General features: G+C 55.4%; 1 protein-coding gene across 1 annotated transcript in view; it reads left to right on the top strand.

Moving 5' to 3' along the window:
• The first annotated feature begins 278 nt into the window (after window positions 1–278).
• Window positions 279–26338, top strand: part of AJAP1 (adherens junctions associated protein 1) — a 38328-nt gene continuing 12268 nt past the window's right edge. The window contains exons 1-3 of the mRNA XM_033079320.1: window positions 279–539; window positions 17421–18091; window positions 25139–25226. Coding sequence (XP_032935211.1) covers window positions 511–539; window positions 17421–18091; window positions 25139–25226 — 788 coding nt within the window. The 5' untranslated portion in view covers window positions 279–510. The remainder of the gene's footprint in view (window positions 540–17420; window positions 18092–25138; window positions 25227–26338) is intronic.

Raw genomic sequence — 26338 nt, 5'->3', positions numbered from 1 at the left:
GGGTCCGGCACTGCCCGGCGATCCCCACGGAGACGGACTCGCAGCCGGGTCTGGGTTCGGGTACCGAGCCGGGTCCACCCCCGCTCGGCCGCGGCGCGGAGGGGCCGCGCTCCGCCCCCGCCTCCGCCCCGCGCAACTTCCCCGCGCCGCGGCCCCCCGCCCCCGCCCCGCGGGTGCGCGCAGAGACGCGCGCGCGCCCAGCCCTGCCGCGCCGAGCCGAGCCGAGCCGAGCCCCGCTGAACCGCACCGCACCGCACCGAGCCGAGCCGCACCGAGACGCGCATGGGACGCGCAGCCTCCGCGGGCGCGCAGCTGCCCCGCCGGCGCTGAGGGGCCGGAGCACCGGAGCGCAGACCCCCGTCCTCGCCGCCGCCGCCGGGCATGCCCGCCCCGCCGGCCGCCGCCTGCCCCGCCGCTGAGCGCCGCCGCGGGCGCGGGGCGGCGCGCCCGGATGGAGCGCTGAGGCGCTGAGCCCCGCCGGGCCGGGCCGGGCCGGGCCGAGACGTGACGATGTGGATGCGACGGCTCCCGGGAAGCAGGTAGGAGCGGGGAGCGATGGCCCCGCGGGACAGCGCTTGGGGCATCCCGTCGCCGGGCGCGCTCGGGGAGCGGCGGAGTTAAACCGTGAACTTGGAGTGGGGAGCGAGGAGAGGGCTGGGGAGCGGAGCGGGGTGCGGGATGGGGAGCGGTGTGTGGAGCGGAGCGGGGAGCGCGCGGAGAGGCGGCCGGTCCGCGCTCCGTGCGGTGCCGGGCTCCCCCAGCCCGGTTCCCCCCGCGCCGCTCGCCCGCCCTGCCCGGGAGATGGATCCGCGGTCAGAGTCCCCTCGCCGGCTGCTTGCTCCCCCCTGACTGCCCCGGCGGGGGCCGCTCGGGGGAAGGGGCTGGAGGGGCGTCTGGGGCCCGGACAGATGGATGGATGGATAGACGGATGGAAGGATGGATGAATGGATGGACGGAGAGATGGATGGATGTGTTTGGGAGATTAATCGAGAATTGCAAAGCAGAGGAGACGGAGGCAAAGTGTTACGTAACACATTTTCATTACCGCTGCGAAGTCATCTGAGCCGAAATCTTGTTATTTCCATGGTGCTGTGGCTGGAGAGCCCTGGCCCCGGCCCCTGCCTGTGTGCGGCCCCGGTAGTACCTGGGTTTTGGTGGTTTGAGCCCATCTCAGTGGAATCGAGTAGAAGAAGCAGAGGGTTAAACAAGTGAGACCCTAAGGAAAAGTGAAATCCACGATCTATTTCGTTCTCCTCAACCCGGTTTTGTATTTGGAAAGTCCTGGGTTTGAGCGGCTGTGCTGGGCAGGGGTCAAACCCCAAAATTCCCTCCACCGAGCGGGACGGTGGTTCCGGCACATCACCTGCTGCTGGGGAGAGGGGTCCCAAGGCGAGGAGTCCCGAGCGGCCATCCCACTCCCGCAGCTCTCAGCGGGCCCTGTGGCTCCCCGGGGAGCAGTTCTGGGTGGGCAGGGGAGCTGCGGGGTGAGCGGATGGGTGGGTGGGTGTAGCCCCCGCTCCAGCCCTGCCCCACGCAGCACCTCGGGGATCCCAACACCCCGCGCCGCCCCCCGCTCCCCTGCGCTCTGGCAGAACATGACTGCAGCTTGGGGGGCACGGGGGGGACAGGCAGGGCCCCCCGAATCCACGGACAGCCAGCGGTGATGCGAGAAGCCTTTGTCCGCCACCCGTGGGAATCCTGGAGGCTTTGTCCCTCTGCCCGGGCTGTGGATGGAGTCCGGGAGGGTGAAACCTGAACTGAGGTTTTGTCTGTGCTGAGCAGCTGGGGGAGGCCCTTGGCCTCTGTTACACTCCCGTGCCGAGCCGCATATTCCAGAGGCACGTGGCGAGCCGGCTTCCAGTGCCCCCCGTCTTTGTCCCGTGCCTCTGGCTGGTGCATCCCGGCATCCCGGGCACACGAGCACCTTCTCGCTGCCGCCGGAGATGTCTGTCCATCCGTCAGCCCAGGATGCGCTGCTGCATGTGAGAAGGACAGTCTGTGGTGATGTAGTGACCTTAGGGATTCCTCCTGGCGAAAGCACCCGAGGGTTTTCTCAGGGTGCCACGCGTTTGGATTTATTTCGTGTCAGGTGAAAAGCCCAGTGGAGCTGGAGGGCCGTTGCCCAAGGCTGGCGCGGCAGAAGGCTGTAATCCTGGGAACAGAGGACGCCCTCTGCTTTGTTATTTTTGAGGAGAGTTTAGCAATGGAAACAGGAGCCCTCTGCTTGCTTCCCTCCTCGATTCATTCGCCTTGCGAATTTCTGTGCTGTGCATCCTGGATCCCCAGCACCAGGCTGTCCTTTCTGCCACCTCATCAGCTTCCAGTCCCTCCGTGTTTTATTTTTAATAAGAGATAACTTTACTGCTAACCTTGCCTGCCACTCTCCCTTCTCTCTTACTCTAATTGCTTCTGGCTTTATTTCTGACATTTCCCATGTCATTTCTCCTCATTTTCTCTAAGACTACTAGAAAAATAGCTCCAGGAGCAGCAGTAGAGCTTTGCAGCGCCCGTTTCACCCCGCGCAGCCTCTGCCTGGAGCGGCTGCCTGCGGCGGGGAGATGGTACCGTGCTGCTCCTTTCAAGTCGGATCCCTTTCGCCTGGGGCGGTGGCAGTGCCTGACCTCGCGGTGAGCTGTGCTCCTCAGCCAGGGAGGGCAGGACCTGTGCAGCTGCATTGCTCAGAATTGTTCGTTCCTATGAAGGGGAGCTGCCGCTCCCCGGTTCGGAGCGGGGCTGAGCGAGCAACGCTGCCCTGAAAGCCCCTACGAGGTGGCAGGGATGCTCCAGCCCCGCTCTGCTCTTGGCAGGTGTGGGTGCTGCGGGGCAAAAATCTGTTCTTTGGGGAGGTGGCAGTGGCTCTGTCAGTTCCTGAGTGTGCACAGACATACGTGTGCGTGCACACGCCTGCGTCAGTGCCTGCGCCCGCCTGCCAGGGCATGGCAGCTTTCTGCAGCGTGCCACGCTTCCAGCACTGCCGAGGACTTCCCCTCCATAGCTACGAATATAATGTTTTAAACAATATGCCACAGTTTTTACAGCATTGAGCTCTGGAGTGATTTGCAGTAGGAGTAAAACCACCGTTTGCAATTTCTCGGCGATTGTATAAAACAACTCATTAAAAGCATACATCCCTGCACATTGGCTCCGTGGAAACTTTATGGGCCTTGTAGTTACTGCCAAAGAAAACATTTTCCATGAATTTCACTCATCAGGTTCACACTGTCAAGTGTAGATTCAGCCGCTCGTCAAAGATGCAAGCCTTGCAGTCTGGGAAGTAATGAGAGCAGTAAGCAGTGGGAGTTAATGGCCTCCACTGAGGAGTCCTTACTCATCCTGCATCCACACAGGGGCTGAGCTGGCTGCTCCCGGGTGGATTGATTGCCACAGAAATTCATCTGGTGTCACTGGCTATGATACTTAACAGCCACAATAATGCTTGAATAAACTGCACTTTTATGCAGCGGTTCGTACCTCCGTGCTGGCAGCAATTTCCCAGATGAGGCGAGGGGAGCAGGGCTTCGGCAGCCGCTTCCCAGAGCATGAATAATTGTTGTAATAACGGCAGAGCCACCACCTTGTCGTTGTGGTGTCTCCAGTGGGGTGGCAGGTGGGAGTTGCTGTGGTGCTGCCACTTGTCTGGGATGCTCTGGAGCTGCCCCATGTGCCAGCTGCTGTGCCAGCCTTCAGCAGGAGGGACACGGGACGGGCGAGCTGCCGGCCCAGCTGCTCCTGGGACCGGAGCACCACGGCTTTGCTCTGCTGGAAAGGAGTTGCTAATATTCCTTCAGAGCCCAGGCTGTAATAGAGAAAGGCAGCCAGGCACAGGACAGCTCTCCGACCGTGTTCCCACCTTCCTCCACCCAATCTGATCCTCAGGCTCTCCCAGCACGCCTTATTTACCTCGGTGTCTGAAGGTAAGTATGGATACAGGGCAGTGGTGAGCGCTGCAGGCAGCTCCCAAGGGCAGCTCTGTAGGGTGTGAATAAGACAAGGGACTTCCAGCAGGTCTGAGGTTCATTATGGAAATGTATGCATGCCTAAGCTTTTAAATATAGCTAATGGGAGAAGGACTGGGAGGAAAGATTACCAAGATTTCCGGAACCTCAGTGTGCTGAGCGGGAGGAGCTGGAGTTGCTCTGCTCTGGGTTGTGGTGCCTGTTGTTCTCCTTGAGGGCTGGTGGTGAACAAGTGGGCAACAGCAGTTCAAGCCCAACAGAGTTTGGGTTTGACAGCAACACTCTTCTAGCAGCATAATTCCTGGAGGCTGAGTGTGTTGGGTGGGATCAGTGGATGGTGTGACACTGTTGGTGCTTTCACCCCCTCCTTTAAAATGAAGGGGTTTTAGTTCTATTCTTCCTTCCATCCTTCCTCCCTTCCATCTTCCTTCCCTCTCATGTTGGGTGGTGCTGCTGGGAGGGGTTCCTGGCCAAGGCCAGCATCCTTGCAATCACTGTGGGTTATGTGGGGTTGTTCCTGAACCTGCTGCTTGGCCCTTCCTTGCCTTGGCTCACTGTTCTCATCAGAGTGATTTTTTCACTAAAAAGACATTAAACTCTGGACCTGAAGTGACTCCTTAAAAATGGAATTTGAGTTGATATGAATATTTCCTGTGGCTCTTCTTACTGGGACTTGCACCTACAGACTTTGATAGCTTATATAATTTCCTGTGATGGAGATGTACTTCATCTAATTTCACTTGGAAATGCATTGATTAAATCAGAACTGCTGAGAGATTTAAACTGAGTCTCAGTGGCCTGAACTTAACTGTGGGAGGTTTACCTGCCTTCATCCTTCAACATTAATTTGGTTTTATGAGGATTCCTTGTGAAATGAGGTTTTGTCAGCTGCTGAATCTCTTCTGCTTTCTGGGTTTATCGGTTGCTTTCTCTGGCTCTGCAAGGCGAGCTTTGCTAAAGCCTCCATTCAGTGCAGCACTGAGCTCCTTCACTGGGGACATGGTGGGGACTGATGGGGCATTTTGGCTCCATCACCCCCCAGTGCTCCTTAAACCCTGCCCAAGCTGGAGGCAAAGCACCCACACTGCCTTTGGTGTGGTGGCATGGCTGGGTGCTGTGTAGTCAGCTCACATGGGGCCAGGGATGCTGGGTGTGATGCTCTGGGAGCAGGGTGGAGACCTGCCCCAAGTGCAGCTGTGTGGGAGTGTCCTCCCATCAGTGCTGACAGATTTGGCATTTATGGTCCCAAGCAACACTGAGTAAAGGAGGAACCACCCAGCTTGGCTGGAGGTGGATGAGCAGCTCCATGGAGATGAGCAGGGGTGGGGTCAGCAGGTGCTGGGTGCCTGGGGCAGGAGGTCAAAGCACCCACTGGGACTCGCCTGAGGACTTATAAAAATAAATAAAGCCAGTCATTCATTAAGTGCTCATTTCCAACTCCGATCTGCAAAATGTCTCCTTGTGACTTGGAAATGATGCGTAGGCAGGAGATACGCTTTGACATGCGATGATTTTTGTTGAAGTTTGCTCTGAAGGTCTTTCTCAGCAGCTCCGCTTTCCTGGCAGTGCTGGAGCATCCCAGGGGCACTGTGTCCCTGCTGCCAATGGCTGCTGTGTCCCCATGAGCCAGAGCCATTGGGAGCAGAAGCTGTCCCTGGCACAGCATCTCTGTGGGTATGGAAAGGACTCTTCAGCTCCTGCTGCAGAAGCTGGCAGGGAGGAGAAGCAGCGCCTTGGCTGCAGAGCTGCTCTGGACCCTGGCTGAAGCATCCATGGGATGAGACTTAGCTGTGGCGAGGCAGGAGCGGTGAAGCTTTGCCGGCCTGGCTGCAATGCCAGCGCTGCCAGCTCCACTGACTTCCAAATAAAGGCTGAGCAGAAGCTGCATCAAAAACAACACACAGCCTGGGAGTGGTGAGGTGCTTCCTTCAAGAGATGAGTCTGGATGCTTGAGGTGGAAAAACTGGAGCTCACCAGAGGGCTCATGCCCTAGCACAAGAGAGGTGTGGAGATGGGGACGTGCTGGCACAGGGGTGACCATGAGAGCGGATTTGTGGCTTTTGGCTGCAGCTTGGTGAGAATTGATGGCTCCTGTCCATGAAGGTGTTGGGCATGCCTCTTCTGCAGCATCCTGGGATGGTCAGGAGAAACTCCAGCTATGTTTTATAGCCCTGTAGATGGGGAATGTGGCTGTGTGATGCCAGCTGAGGAGCTGTGTAGAGCTGCTGTGCTCAGCAGGGGAAGCTGGGGAGCCTCAGCAGCAGCGTTCGAGCGCCGGTGAGAGCGAACGCCGCTAATTGATGTTGCCACTTGACTGCACGCCATTCAGGTTGAAGATGTGACAAGGTCGGGGGCAGCCCAGGTTGTCCCCCCTGGGAACTGCCTGCCTAGCAAGCACAAGCACACACAGCTTCCTCAGGGACTCGTTCTGTAATTGCCTGAGTCCCGTGCGTGACCCCAGCCCTGCTCCCAGAGCCTGCGATAGCATCTCTGCTCCCTTTGCAGGGCTCGAGTAATGAAGCATCAGTTAATTGACATGGACGAGGACATCCACTTAAGGACCCACCGGAACATGGGTGATGAATGCCAGGAGATGAAGCCTCACATCCCGCCAGGAGTGTGGTTGGCTCTGCCTTTTCCCAGCCAGAGCCAAAGCTTGGCTGAGTCCGCAGCGGCGGGGCGTTTATGTAGGGAAAGTGTGACCATTCCAGATGCCGGCAAGTGTTATTTTAGAAAGAACTCCCAAAATGAATCCACCTTTTTTTCTACAAGTATCTGTCATTCATGGATTTTCTTGCAAAGTTTTTCATGGAAAGGATGAGTTATTCATCTTCTTGTTTCTTGTCTTTGTAAGAGACTCTGCTTTGGCATCATCTGACATGACACACTCAGGACTTACTCTGGGTTCCTGTCAAAGTGACATATTCTCTGACAAAATCAATTTTGCTAATTTTGATGGATGAGGATGGAAGTAAGGCTGCTGGCACAGGTACCTTTGAAGGAAGTTGAGATACTGAGGGATGTAGGAGGTCATCCCCTGCTGCCAGCCCTTTGGAGATAATGCTGCAAAAGTTTAATCTTTCCTGCAAAGGAGATTATTGGGTTTTTTTAATGAGATGCATAGCACAGTGATCCCTGACACACTGGCAGTTGGGCTCCAAGGGGCTCTGCCCCCATTGGCACAGTGTTCTTGAGGTCCTGGAGCCAAATCCTCATCAGCACTTCGATCCATCAGGAATTTACCCTGGTTCCAGAGGGAGAGCCTGTGAGCTGCCTGGTTGCTGTCTGCACAGTGATTTGGCCATGGAAGAGAGAACAGCCCTTCTCCATGGAAAAGAAATTGCTTGGTGCTAAAAGGGATTTAAAACTCTCTGTGACAGGATCAAGAGTCTTTGCCCCAGAGTTCATTCCTGCTGCCTTTGCTTTCTATTTTAGCTTAGCTTTTTCATCATCTTTTTGGGCTGTTCTTTCTCCATGCTGCGTGTCACGCTGACCCTTGTCTGGCAGCGGGATGTCCCTGTGGTGGGGCTGGGCAGAGCTGCTGCTGTCTCGGGCACCAGGGGGGCCAGGAGCTCCCCAGGACCAGCAGCCAGAGCCTCAGCTGGGCAGTGCAGTGCCCTGCATTGAGCTCCCAGCTCCTGGGCCTTGGCTTTCTCCAGGCTTCCCTCCTGACGTTTCACACCTTCAAAGAGAGTTCTTCTGCTCCATTTTTTCCTATTGTATTTCTTGCTCCATAAAAGCCATCTGTTCCTCTTTCTGCTTGCAGAGTCTTCGTTCCTCTCATCTTCTCCATTTCTGTTAGAGTTTATGGAGCTTTTGAAATTATTGGCGTGTTCCCTCTGTTCATTCCTGAGGATGGCTGCTGAGGTTTCCAGGCAGGCTGTGCATCTCCGGGTTGCCGGGGACTTCCCAGGAGAAAGACAGGTTTGGATCTCAGACACTGCAGGGCGAATTGAGAGCAGCTCCACCCCGAGATCGTTGTGCTGGAGTGAAGACCTGAGATATCTGAACTTCCCTGTGTGGGCACCCAGCCTCTGCCATGGGGAAAGGCTGTGCTGGTCATCCTGATGCTTCCAGTGGGTCAGTGCTTGTCTTTGCTCCTGGGAAAGTGGAGCACTTTGGGAGGGCATCATTAAAAATCCCATTATGAGGTGTTTTGTCCCTGGCTCTGTTCCACGGTTGGAGGTGTTTCCCCTTGATACAGATACCACAGTGGGATCTGATGCACTGCTCCCACGAAGACACATTGTATTACAAAGACACCACAGACCTCTTTTAATTGTTTTGTTTTAAAGCTTGTTAAGCTGCTACTTTAGATGTACTGAGCCAATTTTTTTTTTTTTTTTAGATCAAAGGATTTTCTGCATTCATTGTAATGACACGCTTGAGCACATTCATTTAGAAAATACGATCAGCACTGGGTTATTTATCTGGAAAGCGGTGGGGTTAAAGGACAGCATAAGCTGCAGCTTTGTGCCACGGTTTTTCTCTCTGTAGGTCCTTCAGAGCTGAGGGCTGGGATGACTAAGTTGCTGTCTCTTAGAATCACTTTGTGGATATGTATTCAGAGGGACAAAGCCCCTCATAAGGCTCCAGTTCTGGTCTGGGATCTGGCAGAACTATTGCCATCCTGGTGGGGAGGGCCTCGCTTCTGCCATGCCATCCCATTCCATCCCAACCAACAATGCTGGGCATTACATCCTGCTTGGACACGCCAATGCAGTCCTTTTATCCAAGGGGGAGGCCTGACCATCCTGCAGTTGATTGTACAGGAGGCAGATGTGTGGCAATGGAAGAAAATTAATGAGCAAAGCAGGGAAAGCAGAAATTCCTTGGATGGCGGCTGTGGGGAAGTGCGGTGTCCTGACTGCGCCTGTGTCCACAGCAGGGAGCCTGTCAGCTCAGCCACTGGCCTTATTTATTGTGGGCAGCATTAACTAACACCAGGGATGATCTCTAAGCTCTGGTTTTAACATGCTTCTAAGTGTGCTGCAGTCCTGTTCTCTCAGCAGATTGATCTTGGTACATAGGGGGGTGTTTTCTGCTGCTGTCGTGGGGATGGGAGAAGGCAGCACCATCTCGTGTGCCAGGACCTCCTTGGTCACCGTCAGCACGTGGACCCTGGGCAGCGATTCTGTGATGTGCGTGAAGAGGTTTAGGTAGAAGCTAAAATGAGGGGGAAAGCCCTAATTTCCTTAGGTTTATGGATTGTTTTAAATATCAGCAAGAGCAGAGCTTGAGACTGTGGCTCTTCAATAAGATTTTGGTGGATCTGGAAATCTGAAACTTCCCAGCAAGTTGTGTCTGAGCGGGAGCTCTTGCTGCTGCCTGGTCCCCAGCGCTGGTGCGGAACTCGAGGGGGGGACGAGTGGGGTAAGTTGGCGACAGGTGCCAGTTTGGGCTGGAAAGCCAGTCCTCACAAACCCCCTTTATCCAGGAGGGACAAAAGGCGAGTGTTATCGCTGCTGGGTTGATGAAACACCCCACTGTCCAGCCCTGCCACGCTAAATGCACGCAGTGTTTGCTGCCTGGGGCGGCCCGGCGGCGGTGGGGGAAGCGACGGCCGTGCTGTGCCCGCTGAGGGGGATGCTCCAGCAGCACCATCACTGTGTGTGCTGGGAGGGATACTCCAGCAGTACCAGCACTGTGTGTGCTGGGAGGGATGCTCCAGCAGCACCATCACTGTGTGTGCTGGGAGGGATGCTCCAGCAGCACCATCACTGTGTGTGCTGGGAGGGATGCTCCAGTGGTATCTAAACTGTGTGTGCTGAGGGGGATGAGCCAGTGGTGCTCACGCTGTGTTCATTGGGTGGATGCTCCAGTGGTACTCACACTGTGTTTGCTGGGAAGGGCTCTGTGGTGGTACTTGCATTGTGTTCATTGGGCAGCTGTTCCAGTGGTATTTGGGCTGTCCCCACTGAGGGGGATGCTCTGGTTGCACCCAGGCTGTGCCAATTACAGGGGATGCTCTGATTGTATCCAGGCTGTGCCAGTTACAGGGGATGCTCTGGTTGTACCCAGGCTGTGCCAGTTACAGGGGATGCTCTGGTTGTACCCAGGCTGTGCTGATTACAGGGGATGCTCTGGTGGTACCCAGGCTGTGCCGATTACAGGGGATGCTCTGGTGGTACCCAGGCTGTGCTGATTACAGGGGATGCTCTGATTGTACCCAGGCTGTGCCAGTTACAGGGGATGCTCTGGTTGTACCCAGGCTGTGCCAGTTACAGGGGATGCTCTGGTTGTACCCAGGCTGTGCTGATTACAGGGGATGCTCTGGTGGTACCCAGGCTGTGCTGATTACAGGGGATGCTCTGGTGGTACCCAGGCTGTGCTGATTACAGGGGATCCTCTGGTGGTACCCAAGCTGTGCCAGTTACAGGGGATGCTCTGGTGGTACCCAAGCTGTGCCAGTTACAGGGGATGCTCTGGTTGTACCCAGGCTGTGCCAGTTACAGGGGATGCTCTGGTTGTATCCAGGCTGTGCTGATTACAGGGGATGCTCTGATTGTACCCAGGCTGTGCCAATTACAGGGGATGCTCTGGTGGTATCCAGGCTGTGCTGATTACAGGGGATGCTCTGGTGGTACCCAGGCTGTGCCGGTTACAGGGGATGCTCTGGTTGTACCCAGGCTGTGCCAATTACAGGGGATGCTCTGGTGGTACCCAGGCTGTGCCAATTACAGGGGATGCTCTGGTGGTACCCAGGCTGTGCTGATTACAGGGGATGCTCTGGTGGTACCCAGGCTGTGCTGATTACAGGGGATGCTCTGGTGGTATCCAAGCTATGCCCACTGTGGGGGATGCTCAAGCAGTACTCAGGCTGTGCTGCTGGGGGAAGATATTCCAGTGGTACTTGCCCCATGCCCAGTGGGAGGGATGCTGCAGGAGCACCCACACTCTGCCTTGCCAGGAGGGATGCTCCAGCAGTACCCTGGGATGCAGGGCCTGAGTTTGCCACTGTGTTTACCTCCTTGGGGAGCACTCGAGGCAGTTCATCCCCTGGCTTGGCTGGGACCTGTCTCGCCATGCTGGCAGATGAACCTGCAGCAGTCTGAGTCTTCCCAGGGGAGCCAGACTGGGCTCAGAGCTCCTGCTGTCAGAGTGCTGGCAGGTAAATTACTGAGCACTGGTCTTGCACAGAAATTTGCAAGAGACGTGTTTTTGTCTGAAGATGCATGCAAACTTCCGGGCTTCCCAACCTAAATTCTGTATGAAATAACCCCTGAACACCAGGGAAAATTCTCTTAAGCAGATGTCCTGCCCTTTCTAGAGCAAGCTATGCTAGGCTGACCATAATGGACAGTGCTGGCCAGCTTGCTGTGTTAGCTCTCACCCTCATCCTCAGGCTGGCTGGAGGCACTGGGCCTTTTGTCTTAAAATATTTGAAAATGGGAACAGAACTTAAAACTCAGGGTTAAAGGTTGGCTCAACTTTGGCAGCAACTGGGCACAGCTCTTGCCTTTGCAGCGATGCCACGTGTGCCTGCTCTCTGCCTGCTCCTTTTTATTCTTCCCCACGTTGCTCTGCCAGATCCTGACTCTTCCCATGGTGTGGCTGTGAGATGCACCAGACAGGTCCTGCACTGCTGGGCTCCAGCACCGTCCCCAGGTGCCTGCACGGGGGCTTTGCCCTTTCTCTGCCTCTGGCGAAGGACGGACCTGGAGGCGGGAGCAGCCAGAGCTGTGCGCTGACGGCGTTGGCAGGGGCTGCACCTCCCGCATCAGCACATTGGCTGATGGTACCGCTGGGTATTAATTATGCCTTCCGCACTCGCGGCTATTCAAATGGTAAAATTGTTTATTTGCAGCTGGGTGAGCTCAAGGCAGAGGCAGAAGAGCGAGTGGCTCCCCACTGCCACGGCCGCCCTCCTGCGCCCCTCTCACAACTCCCCAGGCACAGCCAGGGATGGATCCAGCTGCTTCCATCTTGGTATTTCCATCCTGGGGGGACCCATGGCTCCCCAGCCCCACCCAACCCCTTCCTGCCCAGTTTTTTGCTGTCTGCCTGGCCACAGCAGCATGGCAGGGAGGATTCAACCTATTTCACCCTCTGCTGATTTCCTTCCATGATAAATCTCATCCCCTCCGCTGCAGGAAGCGGCATCAGTTTAATTACTTGTGGGGAGAAGGGGGCAGCGGAGGAACTTAGGACTTGTTTTAAATATCACTTTTATTAGCAGGTAATCCTGAAGCTCAGGACTGTAATATAGATAGGTAGTGATGTGGCACATTTAATTTACTTAGGTGCTACTGTGTGTCAGCCTTTGTGCCTTAAGTCCCAGTCCTGGCTTTAAAGAGCTTGGCAGCCATATTTTCACAAATTTATAATTATCTGGGAAGAAGTTTGGGCTACAGATGGCGCAGTGGGTTGTATGTTCCTGGTTCCCATTGGATCTGGGATCAGAAAAACTCATCCCATAGCAGAACTTGGCTCAGGAGAGAGGTCTCCATGGTGCTGCTGATGCCTGGGTGTGGGGTGGGACATGGTGGATGCCATGGGAGTGGTCCACAAGGTCACCTGCTGATCATGTGTCAGTGCCTTTTGGCACTCATCCGTTCCACCCTCATGCAGGATGGTGCATCTCTCCTCCTCCCAGCCCTGGGGAGAGTCCTGGTCCTGTCCAGAGTGCAGAATGGCAATGCTCCATTTCCATGGTGATGGCTGGTAGTGTGACAACAAAGGACAGTCGCTGCACTGCAGGGATCATCACACAGGACAGCAGGATGGAGAGGAGAGTGGCTGCGGCGGCGGCTGCAGTCCCCACCTCAGCGAGGACACACAGCCGTGGGCCAAGTATCTGCCACTGAAGTTTTCCCCTCTTCTTCCTGCTCCAGTGTGAAAGTCACCCGCTGGGATGCAGCAACCTCGTTCTATTCTGTATGGAGCCAGTGAGTTCCTGCACATTCTCTTATAACCCGCCCTGCTCCAAATGCCTTTGTAGGACACGCAGCCACACTGCCAAGGATGCTTTTCCTAGAGTCTGGTGCCTGCTTTCCTGCCTTGCCTTGCCTGGGAAAAGGAAACATCACCCCAACTCTGTGACCACAGCTCCTGCTCCTCTCCAGGCATTCACAGCAATATTTCTGTCCCTGCCTTGCTTGGTGTTCAGAGATATGAAACGCTCAGAGTTCGTAAATCACCCCAACAAGGACATAACCTTGATTCCCTGTGCAATACCGATAGATTACCTAACAGGAGGCATGAAATGGAAGAATGGCTCCATTTGTATAATTCTGCATTAAAAATCAGCCTATTCTACAGTTAATGCTCCTGTGAAGTGTCTCCACAGGCACGGGAGAAAGGGGCTGATGCTGGAGAGCAAAAAAGGACCTTATGAAAGGGACTGCACTCAAGTGAGCCTTTGAGGCTTTGGGGAAGTGGGTTAGTGCTGACGGGTGGTGTTTTGATGTTTGTCAGAGCCGTGATCCCAGTTAATTTTCAGACACATTACCAGAGCCAGGGGGCTCTGGGAGCACAGCAGGTGCACTGGATTAATCCATGTCCTGTCTGCAGTACCAGGGTTGCCTGAGGTACTGCCACCCCAGAGGGTTTCCAGGACTGGGTTAGGGTTTACTCTGTCCTGCTCCATCCTGGATGCTCCTGCTTTCCCTCCCTGCACATGGAGGTTGTTTGGTGCCCTGTGTGCAGTGGGGGGAGCAGCCAAATTCCACAGCAACCTCTTCCCCATTCCTGAGGACCATGTCCATGGACCATGGACATCCTCCAGCATCCTTGAAATTAATCTCTCTCTCAACTGCCAACTGTCCTCCTCTTCAAAGCACATGGCTGCACCTGGAAAGACTCAAGAAGGTGTTTCATACAGCAGAGGATTTCTGGAAGGTGTGTTAGATGGGGAGGCTGTGGTGGCTCCAGTGCAACATTCCCTGTTCCATCACCTTTGGAACCGGAATGGGCTCAGGAAATAGTCCTGGAGTGCCTGATCCATCTCATTAGCCCAGTAGTTCCCTTGAAATCTGCCCTCGTGCTTCTTGCAGGTAAATATTTGTAGGAATTCCATTTCCTGTGTGTGAGCACGGCTGCCCCACCACCATGGAGCCCAGGGAGCAGATTTGTGGCTGGTGGGAGCCAAGGCCTTGGATGAGGAGATCAAGGACAGGATTTCATTTTCTCAAATATATCCACTCTGTGTTTCTTTATCTAACCCAGTTTTGGAATTTTACTGAGTTTTTCCTGGAGTTGGAACAGTATTTTGGGATAACATTCCCATTCACCTCCAAGATGGGAAAAGAAGTAATGTGAAAATTGCCTACGCTCCTCAAATTTGCAAAATAGGTTGTGTGTGCTTGTAGGGGGGTGAGGAATAATCAAAGCCCTCATTCCCGAATGAGGAGCGTAACCACAGCCGTGCCTGGTGAATCCCACGTGCACCCCCAGCCAGGGCAGGCTCTGTGTCCCCAAATTGAGGCAGATGGATGCTCTGTGTGGCTCTGGATGATGTGTTGTTCCCTTCCCTACTCCAGAGCCCCTCCCTGGGTGCAGTGAGCGAGTTTTCCAGGCACTGGAAGCAGCACAGGGTCCTGTGCCTCCGCTCTGCTGTCCCAGAGGAGCAACTCCTGCCACTGCCGAGGTGCTGGAGCTGTTTGATGCTCGGCAAAGCAGGAACGCCCTCCCGGCCTCCGAGCAGCGGTGACTTTGTGCTGGCGCTCCCGAGAGGAGCGCGGTGCTCTCCTGCCTGTTCAGGCAGGGAGGCGGAGGCGCGGGGACTCCCGGGGCGCTGTGCCGGGCCGTGCCGTGCCGTGCCAGCCGCAGAGAGCTCTCCTGGGACAGCCCAGGTTTTCTGGGGCAAGGACAAGGCGGCAGCAGATCCGGGCGGGATGTATCGCCGTTCCCTGGGTGTCCTCCGGGACGTGTCACCCGCTCTGCCAGCCTTGTCAGGGTGCTGGTGCGGGGCGGGGGTGGCAGGGGAGGGCAGGGTGGTCCTGCCTCTGGCCGCGCTGCCGCATCCATCCCCGCATCCATCCCCGCATCCATCCTCGCATCCATCCCCGCATCCATCCCCGCCGCCGCGCCGGGCACATCACGCTGCGTTGCCAGGACAACGGCAACTCCTACACGCTGCTATTTATTCTGAAGGACACTTGCTCTTATCTGTTGTTGCAAAGCCCTCAGAAGATCGCGTGCCACGCGAAATTCCTCCGAGGTAACCGGACACGCTGCTTGTGTCCCTGAAGCCATCTCCTGGGGACGTGTGTGATGGCCAGGAGGACACTCCTGGGGTGATAGTCCCTTGGGTGGCATCGCTTGGAGGGATGTTGGTGTCCTCGGGGCAGAGTGGAATCTGCCCCATCTGAGTGTCCCCACTGTGTCCATCCCCATCCCATCCCTCTGGCCTGGGGAGCAGTGGCAGGAGTGAGGGACACTGGTGCTCAGTGTCACCAGCGCTGCCTGGCCGTGCTGAGACACAAGTTTCCAGCGTGACCCAGGGGAAGACAAGGGCTGGATGTTGCCTCTGCCCACACATCCTCCTGATGGTGCCGTGAATGATGCAGCCATGTCAGGCAGGTTCTGCAGGAGCAAGCCCCTGCAAGTTCCTGCTGCCATCACTGCAGCCTGAAATGTCACAAGGAGACAGGAGGAGATGGAAGCAGGGGGAATATCTGTTTTTCCTGTGAGCTGCCAATCTCAAGCACCAAGGACCGGCATTTTGTCTTTCAGAAGTTTCCAGGCAATGGCTGGGATGCAGCAAGCACCAAGTTTGAGCTGGGCACATCTTGCCTTGCTCTGTTCAGCAGCTGTTCATAAAAGTTCTGAATGTGAGCAATACAGAGAGCTGGGAAGGGGACAAGGTCTGAGGTGGCACCTGGGGTGAGTGACATATCAGGAGGTGCCCAGCACCTTTCCTTCCTTGCAAGGAGACGTTACAGGTGATGTTGCAGAGTTGGGCAGAGGCTGAGATCAAGCCTGACGTGCTACAGGAATGATCCTGAGCATTGCAAAGGTGAGTCTGTGCTTGATGATCTGGCAGGAGCATGAGCTGGTGGCTCCTCACCAGTGGAAGCACAGCATTGCCTACAGCACGTGGGGGACACTCTTCGTGCTGCCACCACTCTGTCGGCCTCTAAAAAAACCCACCACCACCACCACGGTTTGGGTGGTTTGTGGTTTTTTTGAAGCCTTGAAATCCTTCCTCCCCCAGCCTGAACTATTTTGGTTTCTGTTGTCTGTTTCTGGCTCTTCCCTTTCTCCTTCTGCGCTGTTTCCTTGCGTTGCCTTCTCCCTCCCCAAAATAAATGTTGTTACGCTTTGAAAAAATACCCAATTAGGAAAAAAGCAGAGATCCTCTGAGCAGAAAAAGCCTGTGCCTGGGAGTATCCAGGTCAGCTCCTTTAGCTTTGCTTGCTCACGCACAGAGGGAGTGTACAAATGCTTCTGTCAACCAGATGCACATTCTGTCGTGCTCCCAAGGACTGTGCGGGCGCTGCTGCAGAGGATTAGCCCGTTTAGCCATGTAAAGCTCTCATTAACTCGTGCTGAGTTTGACAAAAGTCTTTCTCGTGCAAAAGCTGAGTAAAATTGAGTAAAGATTTTTGGGGTTTGGCCTAACGATTTTTTTTTTCCAGGATGGGGAAAGAATGGCAACAAAAAATTGCTTATCAGAGATTTTCTTGCTACTTTCCATGGGGCAGCAGTACAGATGAGACATGAGGGGAGCAGAGCCACTGGGGATGGGAGACGGCCGTGACGTGATGTGACGTGACGGTGACATGAAAGCAAAATTATAACTGCTGAAGCCGCCAGCAGCTCAGGGGTGTTGCAGCTGCTCTGTGGCAGAAAGGGCAGCAAAAGGGGCTGCTCCTCCTGCCCTGCCTGTGCCGCAGGGTCACGTTCAGCTCGGGTGCCCCACGCCGTGGGAGGGGATGTGCCATGCTCCGTGGGAGGATGTTCCTGCTGCAGCGTGGGTGTCTGCCACAGTGGGAGATGGGCTCCATGTGTGAACACAAGAGCCCACGGACTCGTCTGCTCCAGCCCTTTGAAGGATTCATCATGCTGCTTGTGGGCTTGGGATGTGCTCTCTGACACCCCTGCACCTCAGTGTCCCTGGAGTGAAAGCTTGTGCTACTGGAGCTCTGCTGGGCCGTCTGCTTTGGATAATTCACCCAGAAGGGCTGAGTTTGGGCAAAGCAGGCACTGGCCACTCCTCCAGGGTGTTTCCTGGTAAAACCTATCCTCAGTTTATTCCCAGACAAACTGAAAAGTCACGGTTGGGAGTGGGGATCCTCAGCCTGCCATGTTGGTGGTGGTAGTTTTCAGGGGGAGGGGGTGCAGCATGCCCTGTGATGCAATTTTGGGGGAGTCTGGCTGGAGAACCAGGGAGGACAGGGATACCCGTGGAGCTGGAGGATGTTTTGAGTGGCTGGGCTCGGAGATCTAGGGTGTACCATACTGAGAGGGAGAGCACGGCTGCCTCACCGCCCTTCTAACACTCTCCCTGTCTGTCCACAGGTCAGGTTGCCCGCTCGGAAGCCATGCTTGGATTTTAATAGCCATGTTCCACCTAGCCATGGACCTTGCCAGCTGCCAGCCCGCAGCCACCGGGACTGGGGGGAGGCTGTCACCACGGCCGGCGCTCCGGCACAGACTGTCCCGTGGCTCGCTCTGGGGCACGGGGAGCGGGGAGGACGAGCTGCAACGCCCCGGCCCCCCCTGGACCTGCGCCCCCGCGCCCCCTCTGCAGAGACCCCGGTCCCGCCGGCCCTTCCCCGCCGCCCCCCTGCCCGCCGGGCGCCCCCTGCGCCGGCCGCGCTCCCGGAGGGGCCGGCGGCACCTGCGCGGCCGCGGCTTCCCCCCACGGGACGGGCGTCCCACGGCGCTGCCCGAGGTCATCGTCTGGGGCCCCACGGGCGAGGAGGACTCCCTGGAGAGCAGCACTCTGCCCAGCGCCTTCGCCACCACCACCACCACCGCCGCCGCCACCACCACCGCCACCACCGCCGCCGCCACCGCTGTCACGGCTGCCACGCCGCCCCGAGTGCCTCCCAGCACCGCGGCCCCCGCGCCCGCCGGGGACGTGCCCCGCAGCAGCCCCGGCCGCACCAGCACCGCCGAGCCGGCCGCCGGACACAGCAGCGGAGGAAAGGATGCTCGGCCGCCCCGGGGGCTGGGAGACAGCACAGGTGAGGTCTGCCGGGGAGCGGGGACATCGGGAGGGCTGGCGGGTGCTGGAGCAGACCCAGCGCTGCCTGGGACAGGAGTTAGTGTGACATTAAACAAGCGCTCGGAGGAGAGCGGCAGTGCTGATTATCGCTTTTATCCGAGGCGTTTTCCAACCACTTGCTGTGTTTTCCCATTACAGTCTCCATCCACAGCCCATCTCCCGTAATCGCGCTGAGCACCATGCTCGGCACAGCAATGCCTTCCCCCAGCGCTGGCTGCTGCGTGGACATGGATGGGAAAGCTGCTTCCCATTTATTGCAAATTATATTTGTTATTGCTGATATTAAACCGTGGGATACTGGTGGATAGTTTACAGAATTTACTCACTGTGCATCGACTGCTTTTGAGCCCACTGCGATTTTCTAGTCGAAATGAAAAGGAATTTTATGGTCTAATCTTAATCCCAATTAATTTATCCAGCCTGCCCTGCTTGGCAGAAAGAGACGATGCAACTAGGATGTTGTTCCTGATTTAAAGGAGTTATTTATAGCCAAAAATTAACTCCCAGCCTACACACCTTTTACAAAACGCTGGAATTGGCTGGATAGATCAGCAAGGGAGTATCGATAAGGGCTGTAGCTTTTGCTGCTCTCTGCATGATGAGAGCAGGAGCCTGGTCTCCCCAGGCCTGCCTTGGTCAGTGCCTCTGGCCTCAGTGGCATCATCCAGTCCAGGAGGGTGGGGTCTGGGGGACTTGTTGCCATCAGCCAGCTGCAAGAGTCCCTCTGCCGGCACCAGCTGTGGGAGGATGGCTCCTGGCATGTGCTGGGACTTTGGGACTTATTGGAGTGGGCTGCCTTGTTTAGGCGAAGTTGAGCTGACAGTGATGCCACCCACCCACCAGTGCCACCACTGCTGTCCTGCGTGGCCGCAGAACGATGGGAGCTGCAGCCCCGGCAGCTCCCAGGGGGCCAACTGCTTTAATTTGCAGGCTTTAGCTCTCATTAGGGGCTTTCTCCAGGATCGGAGGTTTTGCTAATTAACTTCTCTTCAAGCAGTGAATATGATAAATTCCTTCCCGGGTCTAAAGGCCCTGTTTGATCCCAGCTTGTCCGCCCTCAATTGAAAAGCTCCTGGGCTCCAGATGCACTCTTCCTTCCAGTGCTGGGGCTGAGCACCCAAGAGATCTCTCAGTACGCTCGCAGAGGGTGCTCCATGCCCCTGCCATGCCCCGGGACAGCATTTTGGGAGCAAGCAGCCAACTCTGTCTCAAAGCAGGGTCCGTGCCCGTGCCAGTTTTGCTGGTGCGGCGCCTGTGCGAAGCTGTGCAGTTTCCCAGCCCTGCTCCGCTCTGTTATATAAGCTGTAGCGGCTGGAAGTGTTTGTTCTCTGCTGGGAAAAACATATGGCTACAAATGAGGATGAGGTAACTCGCCTGTACGGTTTATTTTCCTCAGTGAGCATTGCCAGTCCCTGTCCGGTGAGGCGCCTTGACGGGAGCCCGGAGTGGGTGCGATGCTGCTCTTGCTGCCTGTGCTCCCTCAGCTGAGCCCTGGCACACGGGGGGTCAGGGTGGAACCACCTGTGTGTGGCACTCACAGGAGCTGGGGTCACTCCAGGAGCTGGCAGAGCTGTCCCAGGGCTCTTGGAGCCATGCAGATCCCCCACACTCAATTCCATTGGAGCAGCTGGCTGCTGTTGTGCTGCTGCCCCCATGTCCCTCCTGTGCTGTCACTGTACCCCTCTGGGTTCCTGGTGATTCTGTGGGACCGTGGAGTCCTTGGGATGCACACAGGGTGGTTAAAAGAATCACTTCACTTCAGCAGAGGCAGCAGTGCTCACTGAGATGAGCAATGGGAGCAGCTCTGCTCTGTCAGATCTTCCTCTCGCCCCCCTTCCTCCTCGCTGAGGAGCGAGAGAAAAAAGGCAGAAACAATGCCTCCGTGAATCGCTGACAGCAAAAACAAGCTTAAAGAAATTCCCCTGGAATAGGAATTACTCGGCTTATAGGCAGGAGAGGCAGCAGAGGAGTGATGGCAGGTAATGCTTGAGATGAGAGCAGAGGCGTGCCCTGGCCTAGTGGGTGCTGCTGTGGGGGTTCAGTGACCTGAGGCTCAAGTGTTCCTGTCCCAGTGCCACCCCTGCTGCACAGCACAGCACTGCTGGCATCAGCTGGGCATGCAAGATGTTCACCCAGGCGTAGTTTATGCTTGTGCTTTTCAAAAATGTGCTTCCTTCTTCAGGGCTGTCATAATCATTTTACTCTGGAGTGGGAAAAGAGGAATAATTAAAATTCCAGCATGCTGTAAGTGGGAAGGGCTGTGAGGAGCTTTCACTGGGCACTCTCCACGTGGGCTGGGCTCCTCCACCACGGCAGATCATCCCCAGGTCCCGCAGCCTCAGCCAAAGCAGAGAAGAGTGGAATGAATCAGAGCTGTCAGAGCAAGGCAGGAATTGCACTCACTGGTTTGTCCGAGGCTCCTTTCAGGAGCTTTAAGATAAAGCTGTCTTTAATTAAACCTTTAAGTGCTTTATAAGGCAGAAAACTCCATGTGCTGTCTGCTGCTCTTAGCGGTGTTTGATGGCCGGTCGCGGTGCATTTGGCACCGTGCTCTGTGAGCTTGTGGCACTCCTTCACCAGGGCTGAGGTTCTCCTGGGGGAAGGTGGGGGCCATGTGGGTGCTGGCAGCTGGATCTGAGCTGCTGGTGCCCCCAGGCCACTCACCACCCCCCTTCCCACCTCCAGCCGGCAATGTGTCAGGAATAAATAGTAATAGAGGTGTTGCTTCCCACTGGTGATGACCCTGCCTCCAGAAAGAGGGTGCGGCAGAGGGGTGCCAGAGGCGAGGAGATAGTAGATGCAAAAAGGCTTCAAAGGAATTAATTAAAGATAAAATGTGTTTAAAAGAAAAGCCTGGGCAGAGAGGATGGAGCCGCCTCTTTGATCCGCCGTGCTGAGGTGTGGGGAGATGCTGCAGCTGGGGGACAGAGAGGAGTGAAGGAGCTGCATGGTGTCCCCTGGGCTGGCACCACCGGTTACCCTTCCTAGGAGCTGCCCAAAGGGTCCCTTGTCGGGCTGTGCATCTCCTGCAGTTCTCCTAAAGGGTGGAGGATGATGGTGGAAGCAAGGAAGAAGCGTGGCCATCAGCTGAGCTGACGGGACACTCCCGGATGTGCGGATGGCGAACGTGCCTGTGCACATCCTCCCACGTGCGTATCACTGAGCCAGAAACTCTCCTCTGCTGCTCTCCAAGTATTTATTTCTCGGTGATATTTGCTATAACACCTGAGAAGATAAGTCCCAGTCTCTTTAGCATAAGCCTCCAGGATTTTCCTTCTTGGCAAGAACATTTCGCGGCAGCAGCAGCAGCGGGTGGATGTTTTCCTTCTTTCATCTGTCCAGCTCAAAATACCAGGAAGTTACCAGGAACCTTGTGTGGTTTTTTTTGCTGAAAAGCTGTGTTTTCACCTCAGGATGACTAACCCTCCCTGGGCTAGGTTTCAGAGAGATCACTGATTTACCAGGTGGAAAACCAAGCAGTTTTGCTGACCCCAGATGTGCCAGCAAGAAGGTTTTGGGAAGAGCAGACCTGAGGCGGTTTGTGGTGCCATGAATCCGGCAACAGAGGAACTGTGTAGTGTAAAAAGGCTTTTCAAAAAGGCTTCTACTGTGTCTCCTCCCCTGTATCAGACCCTTGTGGCTTTTGTAAATTATTTTCCTCACAAGCTATTAACCAGCAGTAGGTTCATATTACGGCCAAATCTGGCTGATCCCCCCTGGGAAAGGCCGGCGGTGGCAGCAGGGAGGCCACACCACGCTCCTGATTGAATTGTTCTGTCCACAAGCAGCTTTATCAGGAGATGAGGTTTTTGGGGCTCAGATGTGATTTCTGATGGCTGGGGAAGCCGTAAAGCCTCTGGAGTCCAGCCGCTTTTCCCCAGCTTCTTCACAATGCTCAGGAGGAGGCACTGGCATCCTGGTGCTCAGGGCATGTGAGAACAGAGGAAGGAGACTCGTGGCAGGGATGAGGATGGGATGTTGAGGAGAGGGAGATCCAGACAGCATATGAGTGGGAAGACACTGGGGCTAACCATATCTCGCCCATACGAGTAACTCCAGTTTTCTCCCTTTTAAATAAAATAGAGCTGTTTTCTCATTTTTCTAATTTTATGCAGCTTCAAGGCCTTGACAAGGGTCTTCAAAGAGTTGCAGCTCGTAGCTGTTTTTATTGGGAAAATGAAAAATACAGGCTCCCTAACCAGAGCTGTTGAAATAAAGGCCTTGGGGGATAGAGGTTCTCTTTGTTTTTAATTAAGAGCTTATATCTCCTGTTCGCTGCCATTGCGCGCTCCTGCAGTAGCAAGACATTAGTCTCAAATGGATTTTCTCATGGAATTAATTCCATTGATGCAGAGCTGTCCGGGAGCCGTTTCAAAAGGTGGCCAGAAAGGCCAAACCTCAGCACTTTCATCTCAGCAACAAATATATGGTCTTTAAAATAACAGATAAAAAAAAACCCTGGCATTGGCTTGCTCTGAGAAGATTGGGGTTTTGCCCGGGATGTGGGGAATCGGGAGCTGGGTTGTGCTGCCCGCTGGGATTCTGTGGCCCCTCTCCCCCCATCAGGGGGATTAGAGGCCCCAGTGAGAGCGTAGTGCACACGCACGGCACAAGAGTGGAAAAACCCAGAGATATTTCAGCATTTCCGAGGGTTCAGAGAGCGCCTTTGAAGAGCTTTCCCTCCTGGCAGGCGGCACGCGGAATTCTGCTGCACTAGCAGAAGCGCAGCGGCTTGGACACACTTTCGGTTCCATTAAATACTTCTCCTGTAATTACCCTCTAGTTAAATGGTCACTGCGTCAAATTGCCTGGTAAAAGCCTTGGCAGGGGGAGCCCTCGCAGGGCTGAGGCGTTTGCAGGTGCGGGGGCTGGTGCTGGGTGTCCCTCCCTGCCGCTGCCCTCCCTGCAGCTCCCTGGTTCCACGGTTAATAACATGTAATTACGTGGCCGCCGGGTTCCGTGACCCGCTGGGATCAGAGCTTTTCCGTGGAGATGAGCAAACAAAGCCCAGGCGCTGTAATTCCTGCTCCCAGGGTCTCTCTCTCTCTGGGGGCACAGGCTCTCATGGGGAGTTATGCCTGTGCCTGGCAGCTTCCTACACCAGAGGAGGAGGATTTTGCTCTGTGAGCTATTGATTTTATCTTCCAAGTCCCCTTCCTCCACCAAATTTGGTTTCCAGGGTTGTGTCTAAAATATTGCTTTGCCCTCAGCAGCATGTCTGTATATCTCACCTGACCCCCCAGGGTACTTTTTGTCCCTTACAGGACATTCCCCTCTCAAAGGGTGCCCCATCTATTAACCCAACCCCTCATAGATTGGATATTTGCTTGGTCTGTCTCCATATGGCCCTACAGTCTTTGAGGGCTGAGAGGAAAAGATTTGATATATTTGTAAATTAAGAATAAAGACCTGGTAGTGCTTATTGCAGCAGGTATTGCTATAGGGCTTCCCCGGGAGCCAGAGAATCACAGGTGAGTCCCATCCCTGTGTCCAACACCACCACTGAGACAAAGATCTCCTGTCCCCTTGAAATCCCCCTGGCTTCTGGTGCAGAATTAATACATGATGCAAAGGAACTTTGCTGTGCCGGTACATATGGCAACTTATGTGTGTGATGGAGTCTAAAATTATCCAGCCTTTCTTAAAATCCATGTGTCCTGCTCTGAGGAGCTGCCATCCCTACCAGTGCTCAGCCACCTGCAATCTGTTCTGCCTGTGCCTTTCCCATTACGTAAATGCAAGGATTAATTGCATCGTTAGGTTCTCCCGCGGCCCTGCTGCCACTGCCTCAGCTCCCAGTGCTGAGGAAGGTCTCATCCCCGACTCCACTTCTGTTTTCAAAGGAATCGGGCACTGGGCTGGTTTGATTTTATTTTTAGACTCTTTCCTTTTATCTTTTTCAGCAGCGTCCCACTGGGAGCTGCTCCAAGCCTGCCGTGCGGGATGCGGCCGGGCTGGCTGCTGCCGGGGTGGGCGTCACTCCTAACCTGGCACGCGTGGGCATGAGCTGCCACCGCGCTGCTCGGGCCCGTCGGGACACGCTGCCATCGCCACCACCCTCTGGGAACTCGTAGTGTGGTGTCATGATACACAGAAGTATTTCTGTGCACCTCACCTTTGGGAGTGGGGTGTCTCCCGCTGTGGCATTTTCCCTGTGAATTCCCCTGGGTGATGAAACCCAGAGGTGGAGCAACCAAGGTGTGAGTTCTGGCTCTGGTTGGGATTGGCTGCTGCCCACCCTGCCAGCACGGGGGCCACAAGGGAATCCTGCCCCAGTGCTGCCCAGTGGCCCCCAGGCGCCCCCAGCTCAGCTGAGCCGTGGCCCTGGCACTGGCACCATCCTTGCCACAGATGGATACAGATATATATATAAAACTGCTTATTTTCCTGTCATTCTAAGACTTATTTATTTATTAAAACTACCATCCATCAGGAGCTGCAACATCTGTTTGTGAAAAATAGCACATCCTTGGGCTGCAGCCAGGAAAAATCATTTCATTATGAAATTGCAACTGTAAGGCAGCACAAAATCACAAACATAGTGTACAGCGAGCTGCTTTTGTTTCCAAACTGCTCATTAGGAATGATCCACGAGCCAAAATGATACCCCGTGGAAGGTGAAGAGGGGGAAATGAACCCACCCAACCTGCAAAGCGAGCAGCCGTCAGTGCTGTAATTATTATCCCTGGTGAATCCCGCACCCAGTGCAAGGCTGCGCTCGTCTCCCTTTCCATCCCAGAGGGGAGACGTCTTCACTTCTCTTCCGTTCTTCGTGCCTAATTCGGGCTGACAAGGAACATACTTGAGAGGATAGGAAATGAGGAGCCTGGCTTACAGATTATTTTGTGTAAGGGAGGAGAGAGGATTGCGGCACCGCTGCCGGGGGCTGTGTGTGGCCCGGCGCTGTAAAGGGCTGGGAGGGGATGGTGGGGGGTGAGTGGGGAGGGGGACTCTGCTGGGGTCCCCACAGTTCCCATCCCCACTGTCTCTTTTCTTCTGTCTGCAGGTCTGGCAGTTCATCAGATAATCACTATTACAGTGTCCCTCATCATGGTCATAGCTGCGCTGATAACAACTCTTGTCTTAAAAAATTGGTAAGGTCCCTGCTGCTCTGCTTGGCCTGGGGGGTGGCATGGGGTGGGGACAGGGTGGGGATGGAGGTGCCCTTTCTACTGCAGGTGCCAAAGCCCGTGGCACCTGCCAGGATAGTTTTGGAAAGGCATTGCAGGAAAGAATGGGGGGTTTACACCAAAGGGTGTGTGAGGTTGATGGAGGGTTCGGCTGCGCCCCCGCAGCTTCCTTACCTCACACTCCACTCACACTGACCAGTGGCTTTGGGGACCAGGATGTTCCTGGGGTCGGGTGGACAAGTCTCATGGGACACGTGCACATTGCTGCTCTGGAGCTGTGTGCCTCAGCACGATGCCACCTGGAGGGGTCAGAGCCGTGTGTTGGGCCACAGTGGGTGTTCCCAGGATCTGCCCAGTGCCGGCAGCAGCTCCTCCACTGCCTTCCCTAAGGAGCTTTGATGCTGCTCCTAAAACCCCCAGCCTGTCTTGGCAAAAGGTAGCTGCATCTCCTGCCCTTCCCTGGGACCCCAGGGACAGAAGGGCACTTTCAAAGCTCCTCGGGTGCCATGGTTTGAAGCCTGCCCCAACCCCCAGGGCACTGGTGTGCTCCTCCAGCTTCATTTGCTCCCATTTATTCTCCCAGTGTGGCTGGGCGTATGGCAAAATAGGTTAGCTTTCGCTCCAGGCACTCCTCACTTTACCTATTTTCCCAGGAAAACTGGCCTACTTTGAGGTCAGCCTTGCTGGCGTAGCGACACGGCTGCAGCACGGGGCCGGGGCAGAGCGGCCGGTGCCTCTCCCCTCTGGCCTGGCCGAGCTGTGCGGGGGTGCTGCAGCAAATCAATTCCTGCAGCCAGGAGGCAATTACAACACCGGGCTGATGAGGAGCCTAGATGGGATGAGAGGAGAAGCCTTTTGCAGGGCTATGGAGGCATCTTCATCTTGGCAAAGCTGTAGCAGTCAGCAGCAGCTGACTGCAAGGTTCTGACCCCACTGCTTTGCTTTGGGGAGCAGCCAGTGACGCTCCCTCCTGTATCTCAAGTGGGATTTAATTCACTAAACTTCCCTGGTTGCCACAGTGTCTCAGTGAAGGAGCAGGGAAAATAGTTTATAAAACACTTGTGGGATTTGTCTCC

Source organism: Catharus ustulatus, chromosome 24 (assembly GCF_009819885.2).
Source record: "Catharus ustulatus isolate bCatUst1 chromosome 24, bCatUst1.pri.v2, whole genome shotgun sequence".
Classification (NCBI taxonomy): domain Eukaryota; kingdom Metazoa; phylum Chordata; class Aves; order Passeriformes; family Turdidae; genus Catharus; species Catharus ustulatus.
The sequence above is the reverse complement of the archived record's forward strand: the minus strand, read 5'-3'. Positions and strand labels throughout refer to the sequence as shown.